At 47.9% G+C, this 16,067-nt stretch overlaps 1 protein-coding gene across 18 annotated transcripts in view; it reads right to left on the reverse strand.

Annotated features, from left to right (window-relative positions):
• CLASP1 (cytoplasmic linker associated protein 1) overlaps positions 1 to 16,067 on the reverse strand; it is a 312,807-nt gene that overhangs the window by 6,552 nt on the left and 290,188 nt on the right. For all 18 annotated transcript variants that reach the window (XM_017891966.1, XM_017891965.1, XM_017891961.1 and 15 more), the window contains 2 exons: positions 4,646 to 4,852; positions 3,195 to 3,311 (listed from right to left, as the gene is read on the reverse strand). In XM_017891966.1, the coding sequence (XP_017747455.1) occupies positions 3,195 to 3,311; positions 4,646 to 4,852 (324 nt within the window). The remainder of the gene's footprint in view (positions 1 to 3,194; positions 3,312 to 4,645; positions 4,853 to 16,067) is intronic.

Genomic DNA, 16,067 nt, shown 5'->3' on the forward strand with positions numbered 1-16,067 from the left:
GAGGTCAAGAGTTCGAGACCAGCCTGACCAACATGGTGAAACCTTGTCTCTAATAAAAACACAAAAATTAGCTGGGCATGGTGGCAGGTGCCTGTAATCCCAGCTACTTGGGAGGCTGAGGCAGGACAATCGTTTGAACCTGGGAAGCGGCAGTTGCAGTATGCCAAGATCACATCACTGCACTCCAGCCTGGGTGACAGAGTGAGACTCCATCTCAAAAAAAGAAAGTTACAATGGTAAATTTTATTATACCACAATAAAAGGATTGGGGGCGGGGGGGAAGAAAAGAATGCTTATTCAAGATCATAAAACTCGTAAGTGGGGAACAGAGACCAGAAGGCAAGCTGACCCCAAAGCTAGTGCTGCTGCCCTAGCAACAAGACACCTCTCCAAATGTACTCCACAGGTTCCTTCCCCCCATCAGACCTCTTCCTACAGATGCTGGTATCATTTATTTTTTCTTTTTCTTTTAAAAAAACTTTATTTTGAGACAGAGTTTTGCTCTGTTGCCCAGGCTGGAGTGTAGTGGTGCGTTCTCAGCTAACTGCAACCTCCACCTCCCGGGTTCAAGCAATTCTCCTGCCTCAGCCTCTTGAATAGCTGGGATTACAGGCATGCACCACCACACCCAGCTTATTTTGTATTTTTAGTAGAGATGGGGGTTTCACCACGTTGGTCAGGCTGGTCTTGAACTCCTGACCTCAGATGATCCGCCTGCCTCAGCCTCCCAAAGTGCTGGGATTACAGGCGTGAGCCGCTGCGCCCGGCCTTCATTTATTAACCTCATTTAAGCAAAAGGAGAGGGTGTTCCCATAGGCCTGTAACACTGGAACACAGGCAGCCATGGCTTGATTCTCTTTGTTTCTAGTCAAGGAAACTGAGACAGACTTAGCACCAGGTTCTGCCAGCCACCATCTGGTTGAGGAAGGGAGGGAGTTTGTATTAGGAGATGTGTACCTGAGTCTATGAAGTTCATACGAATATACCAGAGCTATTACATTAAAAAAACATTTAGGCCAGACATGGTGGTTCACATCTGTAAACTCAGCACTTTGGGAAGCCAAGGCGGGAGGATCTCCTGAGGTCAGGAGTTCGAGACCAGCCTGGTCAACCGGGCAAAACCCCGCCTCAACTAAAAATACAAAAACTTAACAAGGCGTGGTGGCACATGCCTGTAATCCCAGCTACTTGGGAGGCTGAAGCAGGAGAATCGCTTGAACCTGGGAGACAGAGGTTGCAGTGAGCTGAGACTGTGCCACTGCACTCCAGCCTGGGTGACAGAGCGAGGCTCCATATATAAAAAAAATAATAACAATAAAAAACTTAATGGCTGGATGAACTGGGCTACCAAAGCAGAAAGATGTGAAGGCCAGTCTCTCCAAACCTCTGAGGAACTAAGGTTGTAACTCGGGGAGGGAAGTTGCTGGCTCCTGGTCAGGAACGTGGGTTCTGGACCCAAAGCTTCACCAAGAGTGGCAGCAGTGGGTCCATTGCCAAACGGGGAGGAGAAAACACCTGGATTTTCTGTCCCTTATCCAAAGGGTCAAATGAGTTGATGGGGCAACTCTCTTACTCAGGAAAGTAAAAAGTGCCAGACAAAACCAAGGTGTGACTCATGTTATCTTTGGATGAATTTTCCATTTTCTAAATCTAATTTCCTTTGTGAACTGTACATCGAAGGTCCTCCCGGGCAGCAGGAATCACCTACAAATCCCTGATGGAGGTAGGAGAGCTGGGGGACTTTTGCTCAGGACCGTTCAGATAATCAGCAAGGGGATCTGATGAGCCTGTGCAGCAGGAGGGCGAGGAGAAGGAACTGGAGAACAGAATCAGGTCACCCCCAAACCATGCACTGCACACCTGCCTCATACACCTCTTCCAGCCTATCTGCTGATTCCTGATTACAAAAAGAGGAAAGTGTCTCCTCTGGACCACCTGTTCTCAACCAGGGGTGATTCTGCCCCTCAGAGGGTATTTGGGCAGGTGTGAGACAGCAGTGATGGTTACAATGGCAGGGGGTGCTATTGGCACATGTCGGTATAGACGGTGGTGGTAGGAGATGCTGCTTAAACTTCCTACCACACACAGGACGGCCCACCTCAACAAGGTGGCCCAGAGTGTCAACAGAGCCAAGGTGGAGAAACCCTGCTCTGAACACCCCAGCCAGAGCTTCGCTGCCCCAGAACTCTGGAGAAGCAAGGCTCCAGCTGTAATGCTCACCAGCTGTATCAAAGCAACAGCTCAATCTGAAATGAAATGGGCCCCACTTGCCAATTCCTCCTCTCACAAGAGCAGGTGCTTCTGGTTTCATGCTTTCCACTGGCTTCGTTTGACAGAGTGGTTTGTATAAAAAGGTGGGGATTTTAAACTCCACAGAGATGTGCCTTCTCCACAGGCAGGTCCTGAGGCCCCAGGCACAGCTGGCCACCTCTCCGGGAGCCAAGGCCTCACCTCTTCACCATGCCTCTCCTGCTACAGCATGAGGCCGGGTTTTTAATCTGCTCTCACCAGCCTAGCATGTCAGATTTGAGTGATGTCGTTGTTGTTCTTTTAACTAAAACCAATAAGCAGTCTAGCCACTCTCATTTTCAGTGACATCCATTTTGGTCCATTTTCTTCCCCTAATTCCAGACACCCTTAAAGAACATGAGAGGCAGCAGTGTGAGTAAGAAGTCTGCCTCCTGGAGTCAGGTCTGTGCCTGGCGCAGGTTAAAGGGGATGACCATGCCCACAGGGATGTTGCTGTAAACATGAGTCAATACATGCAAAGTGCGCAGGGCTGCCCCGCAGGCTCAGGGTAAGAGCCAGCTGTTGCCACTACTGATGCCCACGAGGGACTCAGCTCTGATTCAGCAACTGCTAAGCAAGCAGGTAAATTTCTTTAGTGTTTCCATGAAAAAGCGGATGGTTTCTAATTAAAGCTGTTTTTCTTTTGGAAATAAACCAGCAGCTCAAAATCAGCATTTCATAAATAGGAGTTGAGGCAGACTATGTTGTATAATATTAGTGTTACCTTAAACTGATGCCACTGTATAGTTCATTTTTATATTGAGAAAAATGCTACTGGAGAAATAAGGCCCAGCTAAAACACAATGAACAAAACCTGTCTGGAATCCAGAGCTGCAGTCAAATGGGTTTAGGACAAGCTGGCAGAGCCCAGGTGTGCTTATCAGCCCAGGTAACACTATACATACCTTGCTCCCTGTGAGCTGTGCAAGGTGAGGTTTCAGGTCTTCTCCAATTACGGAATAAATTGCCACCAAGCAAAACACGCTGGCCTTACGCACACTACTTTCGGTGTTGTCATAACCCTAGAGAGCCAGGAGGGAACACGAAAAGGAAACCAGATCAAAGATTCAGTCCCTAGCCAACATCTCATCAACGTTTCCACAAATGCCCTCCGAGTTCAACCTTGGACTTGTCAGTAACAACCAGGATAGACCTCAGCCCCGCAATGGAATCCAGACAGCTTTCACCCCAAAGAGGTCACAACTTAGCATCAAGAGAAACTTGGTTTCTGGGGCGGGGAAGCAGGAGGGTGGCGAGCCCCAGACTGGTCTCTGCGTCTACACAGGCACCACGGTGTAACAAGCTGCCACCCAAGAAACATTGCAGGGGAGAGAAAATGAGAAAAGGCAACAAAGGGGAAAGAGCACTTGCTTTGTTCCCATTTCTCCCAAAGGGCAAGCAAATCTCCCTGTGAAAACGCCTTTAAAGAAATGAGAACAACGTCACTCGTTCTTGTGAGCAGACCCTTCTGCCTCCAGTAACTGCTGGGACCGTCTGGCCCCACAGCCTGATGTCCGTGTCCCTGTGCAGCTGGGCCTCCATCTACCTGTCGGCCTCATCCTGGCCCACACCCAGCTGGGGCTACCTGCTGCTGTTCTCCAAACAGCCTGGGACTCTTCAGCCTCTGTGCCTTTCCCTTTGTTTGGCATAATCTAGTCCTCAACAGTTAAGTGTTTCATCCCCAAGCCAAGCACCCAGCAAACAGCAGCAATGATTAAAAGTGATGCTTACTCTTCTCTACCTTTCCCCAGTGAAACTCCCTCGCCAAAGGCCAACTTGAAACCACCTCTTCTATGAACCCTCTCTCCCCCACCCCAACCCGGAACCACTTCTCTACTGTCATGGAGCCCATGGTGACACCTGTCATCGTCTGTGTGGCTGCACAGTAGGCTGAACATCTTCTGAGGCAGTCCACACAGTGGAACACAGCTGCTTTATGCCAGTCTGTCTCACTCACTGTCTCATGCTTAGAAGAGTTTCAGTAAGTATTTGTGCGCTGCATGAGACCAAGGACTGTTGCTTGATTTACACTCAATGGCCCACCTCACCCAGGGCTGGGGCTACAGCAGGTGTGCAACAAGGGTGTGTTGAAGGAATGGACAAAAAAAAAAAAAGATCAAAATATGTTTATAGTAAAACAGAAAGTTCATTCTGTGAGCCGCCAGGAAAGTCTTCTCAGTGCATTCAGGAGAGCGGGCGAGCTGGAAGCCGACAGAGGAGGCTGTGAAGCGTCCCTGCCGCATGGCCTCACAGGTCCTGCCTGGTTGCCGGTGAAGGAGCGCAAAGCGCTTACACATTAGTTCAGTTAGGCAGCCCCACCCAGGCCGGGGGCAGCCCCACCCACACGCGGGCCCACCTGCAGCAAGCCCGGGATGATGTCCGCGAGGAGCTGCAGCAACGACTCCTTGGCGATCCTCTCGACGACTTTGGTCTGCATCTTGATGGCGGCAAGGTTGATGGGGTAGTCGGCCGTCTGGATGATGGGGCAGAGCACCTTGATGCACTGCTCCGGGTGGATGGAACTGGCCAGTGTGGACGCAGCCTCCTCAGCTGCTCTCACCACCTGAAACACCCAGTTCCCCCCAGAGTGAGCTCCACAGGCCACACGAAGCGAAAGATCAAACATTGCTTCTGATTTCAGAGGCCAAAGGACAACGACCTCACTCAATGTCAGACGACAGCCATTGCTTCGCCTGGCTCAATTGTTAAAGTAAACAGAGTGGTCTGCAGGGTGATTTTAAAGGGAAGTGTGGGCCACGGAAAGGCAGGTCTGGGGGATTCTGGCAAAAACCTTAGAAAAGTGGTAGTCCAAGTGCAGTCCCCCTCAGCGCCAGCAGCAGTGCTGGGAGCCTGTTAGAAATGCAACTTCTCAGGCCCACCCAGACCTGCTCACTCAGAGGTGGGCCCCAACTGGGGGAGGGGGTGCAGCAAGCTGTGTTGGTAAGCACCAGGTGATTTCTAGACACACTAAAACTGGAGAACCTCTGGCCTAGAAGACTAGGACCTGAATACAGAAATGCTTCCCAAAGGCTTGTGCGACACCTACAACTGGAGCATCTGGAAAGAAGCCTGGAGGAAATCAGTGACTTCAATGCTGGCACTTCCTAGAAGAGGCCCACTTGCCAGACAGTTGGGAAGGCACAGAGAGAAGCCCCTGAAAGGGTTTTCCTGAGGAATCTCTTCTGGAAAGTTGCTTTTCTAGGACTCTGTGCACGATGACCCCTTTGCCTTCCATTTTTTAGGGAGGTATGTGAAATGGCCGTCTCATGGTCAAAGGAGCAGCCTCTGACCTCTGGAGGGCCACAAGACCCTCTTGTCATAAAGATGGAAGCTAAATGCAAAACCCAGTGAGGAAGAAAGAGGACAGCAGAAGGCCTGGTGGAAAGAGCCTGGGCTTTGGGCTCAGGGAGCAAGTCCCTGTCACGCTAGTCCCAAATGCTAAAACTCCATGTCCTCATCTGTAAAACAGGGATGTCACAGAGATGAATGGTAAGCAGTACTCAAGATACAGTAGTTAGTAAAGGATGCTTCCTACTATCAACGGCACAGAGTCCACATTACATAAATGACAGATAAAGACAGGCACCAGGTTATACGCACATGCATTTTCTTACAAAGTACAACCGAACTCAAATACTTTTCACTTACTGCCAACCCTGGCCGGGCTGGTCATTCCATGCAGATTCCTCTCTGCATTATGTTCTGCTACTCAAAATAACTCAGCTCTAACTTCATACAACAAAAAGGTGAAGACTACCAGCCACAGCTTCAGTCATCCCAGCCCTTGTGACTGAAGCAAGACAGGCCCATAGAAACAGCACACAGATCACCTGGAAAGCTGCTTCTCGTTACGGGCACGAGGGGGGTGAAGACGTCTGTACAAGTCAGGGAGCGTGGCAAACGGACAGGAGGCCCACAGAGAGGCCACCTGAGCTGTGTAGCAGACAGGCCCAGGGCTGGGCTCAGAGGCCATACAAGCTGCTTTGGGTCACTTTGGGGCCCTCACTGAGGCTCTCCTGGGGCTCTGGGAAGAGACTGTGGCTCCAGAAGAGGCTCGGCTTCGCCTTCGGCCCAGGGCTACGCTGCCGCATGAACGGGGCTCACTTCAGGGAGTGGGCGTGAGTCCATGTTGTCAGCTCTGCTCTGTGGAATGGTAAAGGGAAATTTTTCCAACACTAGACAGCTGAGTTCATCCCATTCACAACGGACATGTTTGGGGCCGGCCGTGCTGCTTACAGTGGGTTTTTCATTATGCAGCCCCATTTGAGCTGTGGCTACTCACACCCACTACCTGACACTTATCACTACAAAACACCTGGAAGAAAGTGCACCAAAGGTTAATGCTCTTTCTCAGGGTGGTAAGATTATAGGTAACTTTGTTTTCCTCTTCATACTTTTAGATAGAAAATTGCAATGAACATTAGGCTGGTGCAAAATTAGTTGCGGTTTTTACCATTACAATATAACCTTGGTAGCAAGGAAAATGTATTCCAGAAAATCTACCTGAATTGTCTGAGGCCAGGGAAAGCTGGCAGCCCAGCTCTGGCTCAGGGTGGAAGGTGGCAGGGCGGTGCACCTGAGGAGCAGGCTGCGCCTCATTGGATTCCTGAAGGGAACCCCACCCCAGCATACGGGAGGTGCTCCGTGGTGCAGCCAGCACCATGATCATGACTGTTGCTGCTGACCTCCCACTCTCTCTATAAAGCCCGTCCGCTGAACTACAAAACTCACTGTCCCTCAGATGTGGCTGACACACACGTCGCAGCCCCTGCCTAGGCCTCCCTATCAGACCGGTGACACTTTTCCCCCAACTTCTGTTCTTCTGTCTGTGACACTCACATGGCACCATATGTAGACGGCTTTGTATTTTTGGTGGCATTTCTGTGTGTGTTTCTTCTTACCAAACAGCTAGGAACTGAAACGTTTCTGTTGTACCTAAGTACCCACTAAACTGGGCATTTACCAGGAGTTTAGTACTTACTGAGGGACTGAGAATTCATTCTCCTGGCTGTCTGAGACTATGTCCCACTTAAAGAAGCCCTACCTCCCTCAAGTCTTTCTTGTTGGAGGCCTTTTGTACTTTCCCTGGGAGGACACGCTAACTCCTTGCAGCATGGAGGAAAGGCTAGGAGTCTCATGAAATAAGATGACCACATCCATCACCACGTAGCCGGCACCCTAGAGTGAACACACTGCAGCCACCTCTGGAGCCTACACCGGGATTATGGATGAATCCCTGATGGAGCCCCGGGTCAGCATGGCTTAAGGGTAAGTACTGCATACAGGTCAGAACACCCAAGATTCGCCTGTGCTCACTACGTATGTGAAGGTCAGGCTCGAGGACAAAGCACTGTAGAGAGGCAATTTTATTTTAAAAGTCATGTCCAACTCTCAAGCACCTGATAAGATTCTTTCCTCTCATTTGTGCTCTGTGTGGACGTTTGTTCACCCAGCACTGACCAGGGGCCTCCTGTGCGTCAGAGACTGAGCTCAGAGCTCTGGCCACAGAGCTGATGACTGGGCCATGCTCTGGTGGTTCAGGGCAGAGTGAAGGTAGTCTATGCAGAGGGGCAGCACGAAGGTGCGGAGACCCAGGAAGGAACCAGATGGCGGGGACCTGCTACCTGATGCACTTCCTGTGGGTGGCCAGGATTAGACGGGAGGAGGAAGGAGAATGGATGTGTGCAGAAGGCTTCTTTGGTGTTCTGCCGGCCTTCCTCCAGCTCAAGGGCCCTCGGCCATTCACGGCCAGCCTACCTTGCCTCTGCCTCATCCAGGCACCTCAGTGAGCAGGCCTTCCCTTGCCAGCCAAAGTGTTAGACTCAACGCTGATGGCATTCACTCCATGCCACAAACCTACAGGAAGGAGCCTATTTGAAGGAAGCCCACTGTGATTTCTTTTTCTTGCCAATTCAAACTCCTGCCAAAGGGAGCTTTCTCCATACAGGTCACCTGAAAGCAGAGTACTTTTTGGACCCTGGTGTGTACACATGACCTTTAACTTTTTTGCCCCGACAAGGGCAGCCTCCAGAGTTAGATGAGCACATTCTCAGCCTCTGAGAGAAGTACAGGAGACAAACCTTAGTTCAATCCTCTGGCAAAAAACCTCCCTGGTCTGAGCTTCCATTTTTTAATTAAAAACTCCTAAAATGAGGATTTTATTTTTATTTTTTTGAGACAGAGTCTCACTCTATCATTCAGGCTGCAGTGCAATGGAGTCATCTCGGCTCACCGCAACCTCTGCCTCCGGGTTCAAGCGATTCTCATGCCTCAGCCTCCCAAGTAGCTGGGATTACAGGTGCCCACCACCACACCTGGCCAGTTTTTGTATTTTTAGTAGAGATGGGGTTTCACCATGTTGATCAGGCGGGTCTCAAACTCCTGGCCTCAAGTGATCCACCCACCTCGGCCTCCCAAAGTGCTGGGATTACAGGCGTGAGCCACAGCGCCCAGACTAAAAGGAGGATTTTAAAGTATCTACTTTGACAGTTATCTGAATTAAGAGACAAGATGTGAACCAGCTTGGTATATTTCAGCTACAAAACACATGATGGCTAAGCCAGACATGGAGGCTCCCGCCAATAACCCCAGCTACTTGGAAGGCTGTGCTGGGTGGATCGCTTGGGCCCAGGAATTTGAGACTAGCCCGGGCAACATGGAGAAACCCCATCGCAAACCAAAACAAAACACAAGCTAGGTGTTGGTGGAGGAATGACACCAGAGTGGAGCTGAGCAGCAGAGGCGCCACCAGAAGGCACAGCAGCTGAGCCGGGAGCTCCCAAGTTGCTGGGGATGGGAGGTGAGGGAGGCAGAGCTCTGGGACCCCGAGACCCCACAGAGGGCCAGTCATCACACTGAATGTTCTAAGAATGGGTAACACTGGTAAGCCAGCTCCTTCCCTGGGGTTCAGTGCCAACATCATGATGGGTCTGCCCTCTCCAATGACCTCTAAGATGCCAGAGGTTCCTCAGCAAGGCTTGGCTCCTTCCTGCCTATGTGGTGCCTCCTCTCCCTGCCCACACCCTGCCCAGCCACATCTCTATGCCCCTGGCCAAGTCACCCTGAGGACTTACTGCAACACAACTCCCAGGAAGCCTCATCATGTGTACACTTTATATTATCACTGCAGGTAAATATTTTGCTGAAATTTTCCCTCCCACTAGACTAAAAGTTCCTTGAAGGCAAGATCCCATCTCAGCCATCTTTCTATCCCCATGCCTGGCACAATGTCCAGTATATACCAGGTGCTCAATAAATAGCTGTTGAACTACTTTCCCCATAGCGTGGGACAGACACACACACACACACACACACACACACAGGGTCTTGCTCTGTTGCCCAGGCTGGAGTGCGATAGTGTAATCATGGCTCACTGCAGCTCGATCTCCTGGGCTCAAGAGATCCTCCTACCTTAGCTTCCAAGTAGGTGGGATTACAGGCACGCATAATATTTTAAGTTTTTTGTAGGGGTCTCAGTATGTGAGATGGGGTCTCGCTATGTTACCCAAACTGGTTTCAAATGATCTGCCCACATCAGCCTCCCAAAATGCTGGGATTACAGGCATGAGCCACTACACTCAGCCCAGCGTACATATTTTTAATGCTCATGACTCACAAAGTCACATCGGGAGCATGCCACACTGACTTGGATTTACATTTTTCCTAAGGAGCTAGCAGAGAAAACTAGGAGCACAGCAGGTTATCTACAAATGATCGACTTGGGCTGTGGAAAAATCAACTCTACAAGGCCCAGAGAGTGCCACTCCAGGTGACACACTGGAAAAGCAACAGACTAGTTCTTTGGAAAAGAGACTTCCGCTCAGGTTTTCCAGTCACCAGTTGTCTGAGGAGGACTGGCGTGTTTCTTGGAAGAGCTCCGTCAGGTAATGGGTTACCTCAGGCGGGGTGCTCTTCCTCCTCCTCCATTTGTGCGGGTCCCGAGGGCTTCTCTGAACCTGTGTGTGTTTGGGAGAGCCAAGCACGTGACTGTGCGCCTATGTGGCTGAGTTACACACGGCCGAGTGGATGGTGAAAGTGGAAGGAGACAGTCCCTCTCTTTTCTAATCTGGCCCAGCTATGAAACCATGCTCAGAAACTACTGGCTTTCCACTGTAAGAAATCACTGCACAAGTATCCTAACACACCAGCCTGAAAGCTGAGGAACTTTTAGGCCTCTGTTTTTAAACCTGGAAAAAGCAATAAAAGGTCAGGCAACACTGGATGATTCTGTAGCGTATCAAAGTTAGAAAGCCCTGATGCACAGGAGTCAGTATCTGAGGTCCCCCGGGAGGTGGGAAACAGCTCAGTGGGTGGAAAGAACACGGCTCTGGAGACAGGATTGAAGAGTTGGCAGCGTTGCTTTCCAGGCTTGACAGGGGCAAGCTAAGGCCTCCTGGTGCTCTTTGGGGTTGCAACGAGGATTAGTGAGACCAGGCAATCGACTATCGGGTTCATGGTGAGAACTCGCGGTTTTCCTTCTCTCCTCCCCATCTCCCGCACTCTATTGCCATTCAGGTTAAAGTGAATTACCCTACAGGCAGCTGCTGGGAAAAAAGGCTGTTTCAGATCTGCTGTGCTGAAACCCAAACCCAAGGAGCCCTTCATCTTACAAAAATCCAGGAATTCTGGATGTGGCCTGCAGGAAGCATTTGGTGAAATTTATCTATTATTTTATTTTATTTTGAGACAGAGTCTTGCTCTGTTGCCCAGGCTGGAGTGCAGTGGTGCCATCTTGGTGGAAGCCTCCTGGTTCAAGCGATTCTCCTGCCTCAGCCTCCAAGTAGCTGGGACTACAGGTGCATACCACCATGCCTGGGTAATTTTTTTTTGTATTTTTAGTAGAGACAGGGTTTCACCATGTTGGCCAGGCTGGTCTCAAATTCCTGACCTCAAATGATCTGCCCGCCTCGGCCTCCCAAAGTGCTGGGATTATAGGCGTGAGCCACCACGCCCGGATGATCAAATGTATCTAACGTGGATGAGGGCTTTGGTTCTAAAATGTCTGAAAATAAAGTCAGAAGCTGCACATTAAGATGGGTAGTTTCAGGTCCTCTTTTTTGCTGGAGTTAGAGCAAGTTTCCCAAGACAGACGCTGGTTTTGGCAAGGCAGGTAGGTGCTCTCAACTTCCCTCTATATGCCAAACCCCTGGCTTTGGCGAGCTGCCTGAATCAGGGTGAACTTTAGGTTTTGCCCCTGTGTTCTATGTAACATAAGAAGCAAAGATTATAAATGTAAGCAAACAGAGAGCAAAAGTCAACATGGGCAGCAGAAACAAAGGAAGATAATACCACTTAGTACACAAGGTGGCCAGAAGTGGCAAGGATTTAGAAAGAGGTGAGGGACTATTCAAAGAGGACAGGATCAAAAAGACTTCTGGGTTATAATCTGCCTTGAAGTCATCAAAAACTGTTCCAATTCTGCTACAGTCTCATTAGAAACACAGGACTCCTTCCCCTTTCAGAGTCAGTGAAGTAATAGTGTCTAGCTAAGAAAAGCATAATTTTCACATCTAGCTTTTTAAAAATGGGATTATTACTCAGAATACTGGTGAGTGTTTGCTGAAAGGTTTCTTTCTTTTAGCACATAAAGTTTTCAAAATTTGGACTGCATGTTTTAGGTTCACAAGGTTGTTGTGATCTGGCTCTGTCACAGACACACCAGAATAACTGGTTGAGTCAAAAAAAAAAAAAAAAAAAAAGCAAAGGTCCAGGAACAACAGTGGCTGGAATCAAAGAACTCCTCATAGTAGATGTCCTGAGCTTAGCTCCTCAATCCTGTGGAAGCTAAGGAAGAGTTTAGCGCCACCTTCTGGGAAAGGCCAGAAAGACCGTAAAAAATTGGATTGACCATGAGTTTAGGTATCCACCAGCAGACCGGGGAAAAACGACCAGTGTCCCAGACTGGCATTGACATGGTCCTGGGATTTACAACAGAGTGCCAGCATGGCCCTGAACCTGGGACGAGAGTCCTCACTTAGCTAGGCTCAGTACCAGAGGGAGGGGAAATAAAAGTTCCAGGCTATAAGTCTGGAGACCTGAGTTCTGGCTCTGGTTCTAGCATCAACTAGCCAAGTGAGCTTGGGGTAAATTTCTTCATTTTTCTATGCCTCGGTTTTCCTCATCAGTAAAATGAAAGGGAGAACCTAAATCAATTATTTTAAAGGTATTTCAGATTATAACATCTTATCATTCAACTCTACCTGATGTCTCTTTTCCCCTGAAAAATGTGCATGCGCAAAATTCCAAGGAACTGTGAAGAGCCTGAGGAGTAGTGTCTATATGAAATGACCTCTAACAAGACAGTCATCACATCCTTGCCTGGAAAAGTAGATTCAGGGCAACACAATGGATATCTTCAAATGTGGTCAGGCTCTTAGGTGGGAGATTTATTCTGTTCTACTCTAAGCGGTAGAATTAGGGTCAACGGGGCAAACGATGAGAAGAAGTGGAAAGAGCGGCTGAGAGCCCAGGAGGTGGTGTGTCCTGCTGTCCTGGAGATGCTGCAGAGGCTGCGCTGGCCTCTCAGGAGGTGCTCAGCATTAGATGGGAAGCTGGGCAGCACGTGTAAGGCTCCTCTTCAGCATTCTAATTCTGGTATCCATCTCTAAAAACCCATGGCATTTCCTAGCCTAACGCGGACAATGTACTGGCTACCCCAGCACAAATATGGACGGATTCCAAACAAAGCAGTAGCCAAAAGATACAAGTCGTATTTTTGCTGGTGTTTTAGAATTTACTCAATTGCATTTAATAGCGTCTTAGGTGTACTTAGAGAAATGCAGTTGTATCTGCTTTATGTAGAATTTTTAAAACTTGACAATTCTATTCAAAATCAGTCTACTTTCTTCAATGGAAGAGTATAAAAAGGATACTATCTTCAATTTTCAACAATGTCAACCACCTTACTTCACTTGACTTTAATGCCAGCCTCTCAGGGCAGGGTATAAAGCACCTGCCCCCCACCTCCCACCCAGCATACAAGTGCTTTAGATATCCAGAGTGTCTGTGACTTGTCCACAATCACAGCCCGAGCTACCAAAAGCAGCATGGGAACCCAGGCCTTCAAACCCCAAACCCAAAGGTGTTAACATTAAGCAATGGCTCTTTCTGAAGCTACAAGAGCTAAAGGGCAGGTGTCACCTCTGGCTCCTTGAGAGTCAGTTCATCCACGAGGCGGAACTACTCCCCTACCCATGAGTAACGGCAGGAGCAGCCGCCACCACAGCTGCCACTCAGAACTAGACACCGTGCCTGGCACTTCACAAGCCTGTGAGGTGGGCTATGTTTCTTCACTAGCCAGAGAGAATATGAGGGCTCACAAAATGGTAAGTCTCCTGCCGTCTTGGCTCAGCGGGGTTCAACCCAGGAGTGTCTTCCAACCCATGCCCCCTCCCTTGACCACGTGGCCTTGGCTCCTAGAGTTCTCTCCCTATCTGCTCTTTCTCAGCCCATCTCAGGTTCTAACTCCCTAAGGAACTCTTCCTTGACTATTTCGGCCCACTCCTAAACTCCTGGTGCACTTCACTTTGAAGCACACATGACTCTTTGTTTAACCCTCAACTAAACCGCAAGGCCCTTGAAGACTACAGTACACCACTGCCCATCAATTATAAAACATTTATTGGAGTTTGTGCTATTAGTGTGACTGCTGGCTCAGTAACTTGGAACCTCTCGATGAAGCTATACAGGTTTTGGGGTTTTGTCTTTTATTAAAAGCAAAACCTACAAAGGAAATGGGGCTTCTGGTCACATCCCAAGGTTGGGCCCAGGGAAAACTGAAAATTTAAAATTTGAGGATTTAGGTTTGTTACTCAATAGCAACTTGTATTATCTTGAGGCTGGATGAAACACAGATAATCATCTAGTCCACTTGGTAGGATAAAAGATAAGGAAAAACCAAAGTACAGAGGGGTAAAGGCATTTCTCCAGAGTTCATAGAGTGTATTATTTCCCAGTGTCCACGGATACAAAGACTGCTGCCCTGAGAGGCACCTAAGGGCCATTCTTGAGTGCAGGGGATCTGGCTGAGATGAGGTCAGCTAGTGATTCGAACTGGTATTTGATCACAGACCTCTGGCACACCGGTGCCTGTCTCTGGCTACGGCGTTTGTCTAAAGGACTGCATGAGACACCATGCTGGCTGGGCGAATCAGAAACCAGACAAGTTCCCAGGAAGTCCTCTTTTCTTTTATAAATAACTTTGGTCTGATTTTGCCATTTTAATTCTTTGAAGTCATAAAATAAAAGTTAATCAGAAATGATTTAAAAATAAAACCCCTGAAGACATAATACTGGTGGTTTTATATTTATCTAAGAATCAAACTTCCCAAAGCGAGTCAAACCACTTGAAGCTGGATTCTGGTGCCTTAAACACCACGACCTTTGTGTGTGGAGCAAGAAATGTTTGGCGACCCAGCACGGTGACATGAATGATGCTAATATTTTCCTCTTTTAACAGACAAGTGTAACTGGATATTCACTAATGTGGCAAAGTTCAGAATAAGCTAAGTCTAGTGATCGGAAAACCTCAATTACAGAATATCTTCAAAAAACAGAGTTGGGCTTCTTTCAAATTTAAATAAAACATTTACTGTGAACTTCAACATTATGGGTACTAGAGGCACATCACAATGACTGGCAGCAACAAATATTCTTGCATTAAATGTGCATACAATGATTTATAATTAGTATGTTTCCTCAGAAATGGGCACTTCTGAAATGAATAAGGATGTCTGAGAACAGTTTTATGTAGCAACATTTGTAGAGCATATGACAATTTTAAAAGCATATTTCTATATCATAATATCTTTCATTCTCACAACAGAACTGCTTACTCAGGGTTATGCTGAGATGAAGAAACCGGGAACAGCTGGACAACAGGAGACGCAAGATTAAAAACCAGGTTTTCTGCCTCAAGATTCATATCTCACACTGACCCCAGAATCTCTTTGTACTATCAATTCTCTTATTTAATCCTCTCTTTTTAATCACCAAAGGAGAGGTTCTGTATCAGCTCTAAGAAACAGATTACGAATTCTAACATAAGAAGAGTTCAAATAAATGGAGCTCTCTTGGAAACAGAAAACGGGTTCAAAATTTTAAAAGATCACTCTCAAGGCCTTAGCCCTTTAAGGTGTTTGCTAAGTGCCAACTCTACTGCAGACCACAGTGGCTTCATGAATGAGGCACTGAAACTCAATAGCAAAATCTGTTTACTAAAAAGATAAAAAAGAAGTTAGAGAATGAAAGAGACTTATTCAAATAGGGACTATGAAAACATTATGTCTAAGCTCAGAAACACCAACTTTTAAAATAAACACTCTAAATTGGTGTCCAAATCCTTCATCTATCTTGCTTACTACTACAGAACATGTATGTTAGCTTTGGATGAATGGTGTCTGAGACAGATTTGGTACTTGGCACATTTTCAGTGTGTAAGAAACACATTCTGCACATATAGCTCCTTTCAAAAGAAACTGAGAAAGCAGACACTTGCTTATATGAAAAAACAAGCCATCTTATCATCAGTCCTACCTCATCCATCTTCCCAAATAGTTTTTGTGACAAATTTCAGTTTACAGAAATTGTATTTCAAGAAGCTGTTCTTCCTCACTGCAGTCACACAGTCAGAGCCGCAGTGCACGTGCTGGTGTGGTAACATCACACTGGCAGGAGGAGGGCAGCTGGTGCCACTGTCTCTACAAGCAGCCCCATGTTAACCTGCCAAGTCTTTCTGTTCTTCATCTCCTGCTGAAGCCCAGTTTTTGTCTGGGAATATA

Source organism: Rhinopithecus bieti, unplaced genomic scaffold (genome assembly GCF_001698545.2).
Source record: "Rhinopithecus bieti isolate Rb0 unplaced genomic scaffold, ASM169854v2 scaffold_19969, whole genome shotgun sequence".
Classification (NCBI taxonomy): Eukaryota; Metazoa; Chordata; class Mammalia; order Primates; family Cercopithecidae; genus Rhinopithecus; species Rhinopithecus bieti.